Source organism: Monodon monoceros, unplaced genomic scaffold (assembly GCF_005190385.1).
Source record: "Monodon monoceros isolate NGI ecotype Baffin Bay Population unplaced genomic scaffold, NGI_Narwhal_1 Super_Scaffold_7, whole genome shotgun sequence".
Taxonomy (NCBI): Eukaryota; Metazoa; Chordata; class Mammalia; order Artiodactyla; family Monodontidae; genus Monodon; species Monodon monoceros.
The window spans coordinates 11,617,283-11,631,229 of NW_021703784.1; the positions used below are offsets into that span (position 1 = coordinate 11,617,283).

Below are 13,947 nucleotides of genomic sequence, written 5' to 3' on the forward strand. Positions count from 1 at the left end.
ACAGACCCCTCTTGGACATCACCACTTATTAATACAGCTCCCCCTCTCGTTCCCAAGGACGACCGCATGAAGGCAAGTTAACATCGGCTGGCTGGTAGAACCCTCGCATTTTCCGAAGCACGTGGGACCTGGGCAGGATGTCTTCCACTGTTCATCTTCCCTCTTCATCTGCTCAGTTCCCTTCTCCGTGCCAGGGAACATTCGGTCCCCCAGTGCGGAGTGGAACGAAGCCTCCTGATCAGTCCTTTCCATCTTCGCTGGGAGCCTGCTTTCCCTGTGTCTCCTCTCCATCCATCCTGAGCTCTGCTGTCAGACCAGGCTTCCTAAAATTCTGTAGAATGGGGAAGAATATCCCAAGCCAACCACTCTGCAAAAACAACAGCTTAATTTTCCTATAAAGGTACCTAACATCTACCTCAAACTCCCGTTTCCACCTGATTGCCAAAAATGTAGCGATTTCTTTATGTTTAAATTTCAGGGGCTTCCCTGGTGGCGCAGCGGTTGAGAGTCTGCCTGCCGATGCAGGGGACGTGGGTTCGTGCCCTGGTCCGGGAAGATCCCACATGCCACGGAGCCGCTGGGCCCGTGAGCCATGGTCGCTGAGCCTGCGCGTCCGGAGCCTGTGCTCCGCGACGGGAGAGGCCACAACAGTGAGAGGCCCGCGTACCGCAAAAAAAAAAAAAAAAAAAAAAAATCTTTAAATTTCAGATTTACATTCAGTTAAATACGGTGTTTTCTCTGTTCCCCCTTCACTCCTGAATGTATTTCAGGTCTGGGGCTGGGAAGGAGATTATGTGTCATGGGGGTGGGGTTAGATGTCCCATCCTAATGCCAGATTCCTCTTAGAATTCCAATAACCTTGTCTGGGGCCCCAGAAAATGCAGATCTATCCCTGGGACCTCTCTGCCCTGGGTCCCCATGTGCTATCTCTCACGCACCCACTCCACCATGGCGTGACACGTATTTATGGGGCATGCCAAACTCCAGAAGTAAGCAAAAATCTCTTTACCTCTTGGTATCCCCAACGAATCTAGGAGTTCTCTCTGGCACTCTCCCCCTCCCAGCAGGGCACAAGGCTCCTTCTCAGGGACCTGCCACATTCTAACATATCCTTTCCTGGTCTGCATCTTTTTATCTGGTTCACAGACTGGGTGGCCTGGCTCTTTGAACTTCTAGTGTTAGCTTTATGCAAAGCTTCCTTCAGGTACTGGCCTTCTGTATTCCAAAATAGTGATACTTTGTTAGCAAATCAAAAACCGTGAATTCTAAGAACATTGTCTCTGCTGAGTTGGAACAACTTCTTTTGGAACTTAAAGCCAATAACTGGACTCCGTTCTTCCCGAGGCAATGACTGTGCCCTGGGAACATGAATGCCACCGACAGCTCAGAATTCCATCCACAGCACCTGCTTTCCTGAGGCCATATCTCACTCCAGAACCTTTGAGGTCTTCCACCAATGTCTCCAACTCGTTCCACTGTGCTGTTAGTGTGCCAAGGCATATGCAAAGCTCTGGGGTGTTTACAGGGCATCTTCCTGGTACACTGATTTTACTTAGAGTCTAGGAGTGAAAAGCATTTTTCTATTACATAAACATGCCCCTATTACATTGTCAGATGCAAAATTCACATGTGTTTTTAGGACAAAACAGAAGAGGAAATTCCAAACATGCTGGGCTGCTTTAGACTCTGTCCCCAGATCCCCAAACATGCATACTCAGGGTCCTCTGCTATTAATTCTTTCCCTGGGAAAGTTTGGGACATACTGGTTTGCTGTCCACATGCCTTGACCTTGTTTTCAATGCCCTCTTAACTCCAACCTCATCCTACTTATCCAAACCAATTTCTGAGTGTGACAACTCTGTTCCACAACCTTCCTAAAGCTGTGACTCCTAATGAATGCATCATGGCCCAATGTCTCTGTAAACCTTCCCCGACTATTGTGCAGAATTAATCACTTTATTCTCTGGGCTTCATAACACTTTCTGTCCAGCTCTATGAAAGCATTCCTACAGTGCCACCATTATAGTGATAATCTGTGCCTCTCTTTAAACCCCTTGAGGGCAGGGCCATGTCTCATTGTTTTTCATACTCTCAGAGCCCAGCACAGTGCCTGATACACAGTGGTCTACATGGGGTGTCAGGGCTCCTGTTTGGGGGGAAAAAAGACTTCAAAAGTAGGACCAGTCTGGACGTTCTTGAGATGATTGCCCATTCATTCATTACTTGTTCATCCTTTCATCAAATACGGATGAAATGTCCGATGATATGCTGGTCACTGGGATAGAAAAATAAATAAGACACAGACCCTGCACTTGAGATTTTCATAGTCCATGGGGGACAACTATCAACAGACAAACCAATGCCCTGAGTGTTCATCTTAGAAAAGCTATGTAGCCTTGAGGAACATGGAGTGGATGGGCGTACTCGTGGCTGTGGATACTATTCAGACCTCAATTTCTTCTTTAGGCCTAGATTTTAGAACAAAATCAGTTCTCACCTCCTTTGCGCCAGTGCTTTGCTGAGTGTTTAACATGGTTTATCTAGTTCAGTCTTCACAATAGCCCGGGGAGGTGGCATTATTATTTCTAGTTCTATTCTCCAGAGGAGGAAACGGAGGCTTAAAGATGCTTCACAGTGTATATAACAAGGCCACTTATGGAGTGGAGTCCATTTGACCCAGTGCCTGTGACCTTGAACCCTGTCTACACTGCCTCAGGGGAGAGAACCAACCTAGCGGCTGTCAGCAGAACAAATAGGTGGGCAGGAGGGAAATATGTGAGCCCCATTCTTAGAGTGGGGCGCGGGGGGAGCCCATTGGACTTCGGGTGAAATCTCTAATGGGAGAGAGAGACAATCTAAATTGAGGTGCCTGAGTGAAAACTGTAAGGTCCCAGCTCCTGTGTCGTCATCCCCATCCTTGTCAATCTGCTGCCCTCCAACTGTTTCTCTATAGATTAGCAGTGAAAATAAACACAAAGAAATAAGGGCACAAAGGGGAAGGGCCTGTGGCTGGGCTTAGGAGTCAAGGATGAAAGGGGAAACTGGAGAGTTGGGATCAACTCGGTAGTGAGTCTCGAGGGGAAACAGGCTCAAAGAGATCAAATAGGGTCAGGTTTATAAAAGAAAGGAAAGCCAGGAGATCCATAACTAGTGGTAAGGAAAAGAGGCGGGAGGCCCGGAGCAGACAGAGCTGGCAGCGGGGGGCCGGTGGGGAGCCTGTGGGTTCCCTGCACCCCTCTGAGCCCTTGCTCTTGCCCACCCCGTTTTGCTCCGGCCTCCCGCATCTACAGCATCCCTGCATCCCCGCATATGTTCAGTCAGCTGTTCAGAGGCAGGAACAACTCAAAGGAGTAGAGAGCTGTGAGCGTGAAGGTTACTCGGGAAAGCATCATAGCACGGTTTCATTTGCCACCTTAGCGTGGCCCAGGAGGACAGTAATTGGTGGCTTTTGACAGCTACCAGTCAGTGGCTTTAATCACACATCCCACAGAGCCCCTACTATGTGCCAGGCTCTGTAGGGAGGCCAGGGACACAGAAGCGGGTGAGACGGGTCCACATCTAAGGTGCCATCACCCGGGCAGAGGAAACCAAGAGTTGTAACGTAGTGTGTTGAGGGCTCCATCCAAAATCACGGAAGGCACCTGACCCACTGTGGGGAGGGGCAGCTGGAGGGCGACCAGGGGCTTCTAGGGCAACAGAAACCTGGACATTTCTCTTGTTTCACTCTGGGTCCCAGGTCCACCTCTCTGTTTCTATTGAGTTTGTTCAGGTTTTTCCGTAAGATGTTATGGAACAACCCAAACGAACTTTTCGGCCAACCCTAAATTTTAAATTACTCCAGATCAAAAGCCACTACTGTTTCCCTCCAACTCCTTGGTAAGATGGCGCTCCTTCCCGCCTCTCTGAAGTTCATTGTTCCCACAGAAAAACATGGACATATAATATCTTACCAATAATCTCACTTTACTTTGACTTTTCTGGGCCCAGTCAGATTTAGACTGCTTTCAATCCATGAGTCTTCTTCTGGGGAGGGGGCGGTGGAGGCACATCCTGCCATCCACACCTTCCCGGGTTCGAACCGTCTAGGCAGCCCAGATCTCCCCACGGGAATCTTTCTTCTCACACCCACACCACCTGCGGTCCCCACTCACAACCCTGCCCGCTGCACCGATCTCTGCCTCTGCATCCTCCCTCAAGGTGCTTCTTGCCTGCAATGTCCCGCTCCCCGCTTCCTTTCCTATACTGGTCCCGGGCGTCTTCAACATCTAGTGCATTCTTTCAAATCCACGAAAGTTTTCTGATACTTTTCTCTGTACCTCCCCCATTTCTTTTTTTCTCTGAACAAACAGAGTCAGTCTCCTCCACCTTTGACCTTTGGGGAGTGGAGAGCCAAGAATGGTGTGGCATCCCACCATTCCTGCAAAGGAAGGGGCAGCATTTCCTCCAAACGACAAAGGGCTTGTCCCTGTAGGTCCACATTCCTGAGCCCTCTCCTCAAAGGATCAAGAGGCACAGGGAGACCCTTAGAAACACAAAGTCATTCCCTTACTGTCTCATCCCGGATAATCACTCACGCTGAGCAGAGAGGGAAGCACACAGCATCATTCATTTTACTCCCCAGCTGCCTCCCCAGGGGCGAGTGTGCATAGGTAAATTTGCTGCATATTTTAGCAAGTCTGCAGTAGATTACTGGGGTGACCATATGATTTATTGCCCAAGCCAGGACACTTTGAAAATGAAAGGGCATTCTAAAAATAACTAACAGGCATTCATGGATCTACAACAGATGTAACCCGAGACTATCCTGGATATGTTCCCCCTATAGAAAATGCTGGGTGTTCAGGGACCCTCGACACTCTTCAACTACACGTCAGTCAGGGACTGCTTTCTATCCAGCCGTATTTATCATTCATTCAATAAAATATCCATGTGCCAGGCCCTGTGGACAGCCCTGTAAGGAAGACAAGCCCTGCCCTCATGGAACTTACATTCTAGTCGAAAAGGCAGAAAGTAAACAAATGAATAGAAACTATACTATCAGGTAGTGATAAGCTCTGAAAAGCAGAGCCCGAGGGAAGGGGAGAGATGTGTGGCGTGGGGAGGGAAGGCCTCTCTGAGGGACCTTCTGAGGGAACAGTGTGCAGACCCTGAGGTGGGAGGGGGCTGGGAGGCTTGGGGAACAGGAAGAAAAGGGGGAAACAGATCAGGAAGGGTCAGGAGGCCATAGAAAGCTCGGATTTGATTCTGAGTGAGATGGGAAGCCGTTGGAAGGTTTGCGCAGGCCAAGGCTGCAACCTTACGTGCGTCTTACAAAGAATCACCCTGGCTTCTGGTGGAGAGAACAGTGCAGAGGCGCCAGCATGGGAAAAGGAGCCCAGGCTGTTGTAATCGTATGACTGTGGGGTGCTGGTGGCCTGGGCCATGGCGGAAGAGGTGGTGCTGGCGCAGAAGTGGCTGGACTCAGGAAGCATGGCAGGGGTGGCATCTCTAGGACTCGGGAGTGGGCGGGAGTGGATGCCGTACAGTAAGCCCAAGACCCTGGGACAGGGATGAGCCCAGCCAGTCCCAGCCCGGCCTTCAGCTCCTTCCGAGGCTTGTTCTCAACCTGGCGTTACTTGGAATTTGGACGCCACACGAGCAGCTCTGGTCCTCCAGGCAGGAGGGGAGGCCCTGGCCACCCTTACCTTTGGCTCTGTGGTCTTCCTCCTTGGGGCACTTGCCCCCTTCCCACCACTTGCGCTTCAGAATTTCCAGACGGTTGTTCTCCTGCAACTGGAGAATGGCCAGATCAAACTCGTCCCGGAAGACGGAGCCTGTGGGTCACAGGAGAGCCCGGAACACAGGACGTGAGCGCCCCCGTCTGCATCTCTCTGCTCCCTCCCCGGCAAACCTCCCTGCCACCCTGCCCACGTAACATAGGAGGGGAGGGACAGGGGTCCCCCCCGCAGGAGCACGGCTCTCTACTGGCTAAGACTGAGGACTCTCCGTGCCATGCAGGGCACCAGGCGTTTCTACTTTCCTTCTCTCCACGCTGACTGGCACGCCCAGCCCACGGCCAAGACCCCAGCATGGGTCAAGTGACAGCCTTCCGGGCAGCAGTGCCGCCCACCTCCCCACCCAGGCGCCAACACTTTCTACCTGGGTGAACCCACCTCCCCACCAGCATGCGGGAAGCTGGTTGCAAAGCTCCCGGTCCGCCTGCCCCTGGGAGGCCGAGGAGGGAAATCTTCTGTGACACAAACCTCGCAATCAGTTGTCTATTTTCTACTTTATTGAAATTAGTTTCTCTGCCATTTGTAACTCTCACTACATTACACCCGACAACTGTTTACCCGGAGCGGCCACCAATAAGAAAAGGGCCACCCAGAGCGAGGTGGAAGCTTCCTCTCCTCCATCTGTGTGGAGAATCGGTCTGGGGCACCCCCTTTCCCGCACAGCTGCCTGCTGGGTGCCCCAGAACCCCTGACACCGTCCACTACTCCGTTTACATCGCTCCTCTCTCCCTCCTCAGACAGAAGGCTCTGCTGAGTGCAATTCTTTTTAAATTTTTCGTATGGGGTATGGTCAAGGAGCTTTGGTTCTGGAATGTAGGTTGAATCACAAAAACAGGCTTAAATGAAACCGTGGAAAGCTCGATGCCCCAGCACAGGCTAAGGCCTGAAATTATTAAGAAAAATCATTAAGAAAAAGCTGCCAGGAGGCTGGAAGTGAACTAAGCTGCCCAGTTTTCTTGTCCAAGCTCTGTAAAGGCCTGATGTGGACAGACGCCCCAGGGAAAGGGGCTTTGTTGCAGGATACAGGCAAAAGCTGGAACAAATAGATTCCTGCTCTCAAACTTTCATGCACACAGGAATCCCCCCGGGGATCTTGTCGACCTGCAGACTCTAATTCAGTGGGTCAGGGGGTGGGGGCTGAGATTTTGCATTTCTCACAAGTTCCAAGGCAGTGCCCTGCCGCTGGGCCATGGGCTGCACTTTGACAGGTAAGGAACTAGATCAGCTCCCAGATCTCTTAGCACTCTAACAGCCCATGACTCCGTAGATAGAACCTTCCCTGCTCCAGATGCAACTACCCTTGGGCATTCAAACCCCAGGCCTGCAGCGCTGAATGTGATCTGGGTGAATGCCAGCAGCACCTCATATATTATATAGCAGGTGCTTAACACACATTTGAAGTGAATGGCTACTGGACCTAACAGATGGTGTTAGGTGGTGAGACTAATGACTATTCCAGGTTTAGAGACAAGTATCCAGCCAACAAGGCATTTCAAGCAGTTTTCGAGGCATTTTCAACCCAATCTCAATAGCATACCAAGGGCCCCATGAAAGGATTATTCTGCTTACTCCATGTTTGCCCACTTAGCTCCTAAGCTACCCGACTAATTTTCCACCTCATTCCTTGTTCTGTTTCTCGTCATCTTCCTGGGTCTAACCACACTGCTTATTCCATAGTTACACCCTTACTTTCCACTTAAGAAGGACACACATGCTCGTCTTTCCTGGACCTAAATTCTGTCCCATCGATCGACTATGCAATGCTCTTCCCAGCCTGATCTAAGAACCTGGGCTAACCCATAGCTCACCTTCCCCATCTATCCTGTCCTGTCGAGCTGGTGGACCCGTTTGGCAACACGGTCTGAGAGGTGAAATGCTGGATTTGGAGATAGGCCCCCTAGGCTCAAGCACAGCTTTTCTCTCCACTTATTCTGTGACCTTGGACAAGTAACTTATCAGCTCTGAATCTCAGTTCTCTCCTCTAGAATGGGAAGAACCACATCTCCCCTGCAGGTGGGATAAGACTAAGATAACACATATGGAAACAGCATCACCTCAGACACAGAACCAATGCATTTGCCTCCCCTTTTCCTTGGTTACTGATGAGAATTTCTAGAGTCAGTCTGCTTTATGCCAACTCTACAGGTTTGTGCCATGAAAACTTTTGAAGCACTTGACAGTTCAGTTAACTTGATTAAATTGCTAGAGTATTTCCAGGTGCACCTTAGGTTCATTTTGTGCTTCCCTCCACCATCTTGAAACACAACGTCAACCAGTAAATTTCTCAAAGGGGCCCATAATCTGTATTATTAATGAAATCAATGAAATATGATGCTAAGTGGAGGGTATGCAGGTGCCCTGAGTGAGGCTTCCGGTTTACAGAACTACTAGGGTCAGAAATGACAGAGTTCAAGAGTGAACCATATTATTGCCTATATTCATTGGCTTGGTTTCTGATCAGTCTTGAAGAAGTCATCTGCTTTTATCAAATAACAGAGGGAACATTGGAAAATGTGGGGAGGGCACTAATGTTGCCCCTAACAGGTTAAGTGTGATGAAACACTGTGGTGAGGCCAGATTATTCAGTTTAACCTTTGTAACAACCCTCTGAGGTACATATTAGAAACCTGAATTTAAAAATGCGATAATTGAGACTCTGAGAGGTTAACTAACCTATCCAAGGCCCCACAGCCAGGAAGCAGGGTGCATTCCCAGATCTACCTGACTCCATCCCATGCCCTTCACATGACACAGGTATAAGTGAGGCCTATAATTTATAGAGCTCTGAGTTAGGTACCGATCAAGAGAAGGGGTGTGACACTACTATATATACAATAGACAACCAACAAGGACCTACTGTATAGCACAGGGGACTATACTCAATATTTTGTAATAACCTGTAAGGGAAAAGAATCTGAAAAAGAATAGATATATACCTGAAACACTTTCCTGAAACTAACTTACACCTGAAACTAACACAACATTGTAAATCAACTACACTTCCAAAAACAAAAAGGGAGAGAAGTGGTGTGTAACATACCAACAAAGATGCACATCCTGTGTATCAATTTCCCCACATGAGATGATTTCCTCCATTCCTGCTTCTTCCCCCGCTGCTTGGTTTCAGGACAACCTTGCATGAGGACAGACTTGGACAAGGACAGCCCTATACAATGTGGCTCTCCATGGTGTGTGTGTGGGAAGGGTACATGTCTGAAACACTGGGGGACATTTCCAGACCTCCTCCACAGTCACAGAGTCACAAACATGCTCCCCCCCCCCACCTTCTGATAGAGGAACCATCAGCAGGGGAAGGCCTAAAGCAGGGATATTCTTTACAAGACACAGCTGGGATACCTTTCTGGAAGCCAAGCATCTCTACCTTCCTATAACAAACCGACGGCGCAGTCAGCAAGGTGAATGCCAGAGCTTTCCTGCCCACTCAGCTACCTGCTCTGACCCAGAGCAGATGGACCAGTGAGACCCACAGGTGATGTGAAAGCCATCTCCTCCGATCACATCAGTCCCCTTTCGTAGTAAACCTGTCACCAGGGACACTAATAGCAAAATTAATTCACTTGAGTCCTACCATCTCTTCCTTCTCCTTTCCACTGCTAGTAGAGATGTCGGACATCAGAGAAATGGCCAAAGGGCAGGACTCGATGCTTTCACTGCCCAGGGCCTGGGTTCAATCCCTGGTTGGGGAACTCAGATCTCACAAGCTAGCTGTGTGGTGTGGCAAAAAAAAAAAAAAAAAAAAAAAGAATACACCAAGGGCATCCATGTGCCCTTTAATAATTAATCTATTAATAACTAATCAGTTAGCCCTTCCGTAATTAAGGACTGGGTACTAATCCCTGATGACTTGGAAGGATGTGGATTGGCTTTTTTTAAAAACCTTAAGAATGCCTATCTCAAGTCACTGTGAACCTGGTTCTAGAAACAGGGGCTGTTGACTTCAAGGCTGCATTCGACGGTTTGAGCTACCCTGAGCCTGCCTGGGTGGAGCTACCCGAAGAGGCTGTTCCTCTCCTGCATACCGACTGGCATGCCAATCCCATAGCCCTTGGTGTCCAGCAGGCCCCCAATCTGAGTGAGGTTGCAGTTGCGCTGCCGATAGTACTCATTCATGGTGGATTCCAGAAGGAAGGCGTAGTTGGAATTCAACACCCTGGCGATCCCCTCCTCCGTGCTCTTCACGAACACACTCGGCTGCTTGGAGTACATGTAATTCCACATGCGCTGGTAGGTCTGATAGCGGGAATTCTGGGAAAAGAACGCAAGGAAGCAGGTTGAGGAAAGAGAAAGGAGATGGTGGTCTGGAAAGGGAGGGCATCCAAGTGGCCCCTAAAATTCTGGCCCTTCTGCTACCCAGTCCCCTCCTTATACTCAAGAACCTGTTCCCTTTCATCTCACAACGTCACTGCTGAATGGCAGGAGGAGAGGGTTGTGCCTTTGATACCTTTTACAAAGACAAAGAAGGAACAGGGTCTGAAGGTGTGTAAACTCCGCCTACTGCTTCGATCATTGGTTCTGCTTCATCCACCCATCTTCCATTGCCAACCTCCATGTTCTGACCAAAGTGAGAATGGAAATTCTGGCTGTGTCCTCTACTGTCCTTCAGCGCAGAGGCAGCAAACTCAGGTTCATTCTGGACTTTTAAGAGACGTCATCTGAAGGAGAAGTGCCGGCTCTTCTCTATCAACCCTGAACTAATCCGTCAATCACATATCCAATGTTGGCTTCTAGTTTACAAATAATAACAAGACTGAGAGAATTCTGGGGGTCTAGCCAAACCCTGTGTCTGCATGATGTCTTCACTGGTCCCTGTGCCAGTACCCCTGAGACTTGCATGGGAAACAGAAAACTGAAGGCCTTGGACTTGTTTAGTGTGATAATGAACTTCTTGGGTCACAGGTTGGATAGACACTCACTGACTCCAGGGGAATCTGCTTCCCTAGAGAGCCTGAAGCAAATGCAAACTACTCCTATGTCTGGCCCGGCTCTGCCTGCCTTGGTAGCCTGCCAGCTGACACACCATTGTGGCAGGGCCGGCTCCTGAGCCTTGCAAGGGAACCTTGGAGAAGCCAAAAGGGTCCTGATCTGAGATCTATCTAGTCTGGGATCAATGAAACCAGCTCGGCTTAATCTAAATTTCCTTACACGTTAGTCATTTGTGTATTACTCCAATCTTGCTTTGTCTAAGCACTACTTATAAAATGTAGCCTACTTAAAAAATTTAAATGCATACGTTAGCCACATCTTGTGCAGAAATATAAATAAAAGTACAGGTTAGAGTCACTGCATAGTTTTTTCTAATACTCATTACAATAAATATGAAACCACTGCAATTAAAAAATAGTTCTACCACTAAAATCATCTCAAGTAGCACTAACCATTCATGTATAACACTTTGGGACAAGGCTGATATTAACCCAAGTGCTTTGGGGACCTGGTTCCATGGGTATTTGGGGGAGCAGGGGAAAAATGAGCCCCATGAGAACCTCCAAGCTAGGTGTTCAAAAGGGATGATGGGATGAGGCAAGATGTTTTTATCTCCAGTGGACAAACATCTCAACTTTATTCTGCCCGATTCCTGATGTTGGTGAGCAACCATATGGGTTTACTTGGAAGAAGGTCATGCTGGAGCCTCCGTGAATCGTGCCATACTCAATGGCGGTCTGGTCAGCCAGGTCATCCACCGACTCAATGGGCACATCCATGCGCTGCACGGTCAGGAAGGCTGCCAGGTTGGCCGTGTAGGATGAGATGATGATCAGCGTGAATGCCCACCTATGTAGGAAAAGACCAAGACGTCATCATTGCTGAGGCAGCCCAGGAGTCTTAAACCCCATCCCCAGTCCTGCTGCGACACGGGAGAGACCAGGTGGCCCTCTTCTGAGGGGCTTAGTGGGGGAAGAGAGAGGAGGCAGGGCATTTGATGGCAACAGAAACGAACAGCTTGGGAGGGTGGCCTAGAAGAAGACGGTGGTTTTCTTTCTCTTATTTCCTAAAGGAGGTGATTACTGGGTTTCTACTCAAAAGAAGGGTGTCCATGAACATGAGACAGCTTGAGAGATGGTGAGTAATTAGCTAGTGAATGAGCTAAGGGTGCCAGCCCTGGAGGCTCTGTTCAGAGCTAGACCTGGGATGCCTCCCGCAGCCCCGTCATGATGCAGCCGACATTCAGAGCAGCATCGCCATGTACTGAGCACCTACTGTGAGCCACACCCACTATCTCCTGTACTCCCTACAACTCAGGGAGGTGAAAATCTTATGCTGATTTTACAGAAGAGAAAACCGAGGCTCAGAGAAGCAAAGTCACGTGGCCAAGTGCCTGAGAAATTTGTATTCTAGAACCAGTTCTACAAATTGTAACAGCAGAAACTCTTCAAGATGAACTGGTGAAAAGCACCTTCGGACTGCTGAGAAGTTGGAATTAGAAAATGCTTTTAGGGCTTCCCTGGTGGCGCAGCGGTTGGGAGTCCGCCTGCCGATGCGGGGGACGCGGGTTCGTGCCCCGAGCCAGGAGGATCCCACATGCCGCGGAGCGGCTGGGCCCGTGAGCCATGGCCGCTGCGCCTGCGCGTCCGGAGCCTGTGCTCCGCAGCGGGAGGGGCCACAACAGTGAGAGGCCCGCGTACCGCAAAAAACAAAAAAATGCTTTTACAATGGTCATGCTATTTCAGAATGGAAGGTTGTTTTATTGGGCAGATCGGACTTATTTAAAATTAGAATAGTTTTGCAACTCAGGAGCATACATGCTAACGTCATTAAAACCAGTTTGCTCACTTAAGTAGGTTAAACAAGACTTCTACCATATGGTCAGCAGTATGGATCTGCTTCCTGATCCATTTGTTTATAGGGGTTCAGAGATATATGTAAGCACAACTGAGGTTGGATAATCACCAAATTCTGAATCAGTGGAGTCTGAATTAATGAGGCTTCACTCATTATGAAGACATTGCCAACCAAGGCATAGTGTTTGCCAGGGGCTGCAGCAGCCGGCAGCTTCCAGGTGGATTTCCAAGAGCAGGAAGTCCCATTGTCCCCTTTGCCACGTGTCCAAGAATTCCTTCAGGCTGCCTCCCAGGAGTGAAGGAACAGGGGCATCCATCAACTTGATGGGCGCATCCACACGTGCCAGATCACCAGTAAGGGATCTGGTTTTAGTTCTGGCTTTGTCCAGTTCCACCTGTGAGACCTTGGGGAAAAGCCACACACTTCCTCTGAGCTCGTTTGCTTGTCTAATAAATGGGGGATAATAATGTCTGGTCCACCTGTCTTTGGAGTGTTGTGAGATCAGGTGAGATAATATGTCATTAGTGACTAATAATCTGTAAAGGATGACATGAGTGTGAGATACAGAGACATGTAGAGATGCAATGAAAATCATTTGTCCACCTTTCCTACTTGTGACCTGTAAGGGCCAGGAGTCCCTCCATCTGCAAAACCTGTTCTCCTTGCTCCTGCCTGGGCTCTTACACTCTCTTGGAAGTTGTTTCTCGTGAGTTTCCCCCAGAGGAGGCTGGGGTGGTGGTGGTGAGTGGTCCCCAGGTGGAGGCGTGCATTCGGAAGCTGCTCTGCCACACTGTCATGGGTTAATGAGCCCTGGGTGTGGACATGACCTCAGAGCTGGCTGGGGAGCTTCCCCCAGCCCCATGGCTACACTCTGGCATCCGTTCCGCCCTGGGCAGCCATGTGGCTGCTTTTGCCACTGGTCACAAAGGACGGGTCAGAGAGAGTAAGTAGCTCATTGCAAGCCCGTCACCTTTGCTGACAAAGCAAATCATGCCCACTCTCCCTCCAGAGGGGCCAGTGGAGGCTTGCTCCTGGGTGAAAGGGGCATTATCATTGTGAAGCTGGCATTCTCGGCAACGTGGCATTTTCCGTTGCTTGCTCTGGGTGAGGGTGCCACGGTAGGCCACGATGGCCCTGTTTTCTGACCTCCCACTCCCCAGGGGGCCAACCTAACTGAGGCCCTGATTTTATAACCAAGAATTCCAAGAGGCAGAGGGGCGCACCAACACCCCCGGGTCGGGCTGGGAAGGGCGGAGCCTCGCTTCCACAGACGCTCTGGAGCAGCGTAACCGAGCCACCTGGGGCCAGCTATTTACAGCCTGCAGGAAAGGTGGTTCCCCTCAGCACCGGGGCAGACTTTCGCTGGAGGAGG

General features: G+C 49.7%; 1 protein-coding gene across 1 annotated transcript in view; it reads right to left on the reverse strand.

The window, feature by feature from the left end:
- Positions 1-13,947, reverse strand: part of GRIK4 (glutamate ionotropic receptor kainate type subunit 4) — a 308,388-nt gene that overhangs the window by 12,035 nt on the left and 282,406 nt on the right. The window contains exons 15-17 of the mRNA XM_029208211.1: positions 11,402-11,567; positions 9,815-10,040; positions 5,685-5,813 (exon numbers count right to left, since the gene is read on the reverse strand). Coding sequence (XP_029064044.1) covers positions 5,685-5,813; positions 9,815-10,040; positions 11,402-11,567 — 521 coding nt within the window. The remainder of the gene's footprint in view (positions 1-5,684; positions 5,814-9,814; positions 10,041-11,401; positions 11,568-13,947) is intronic.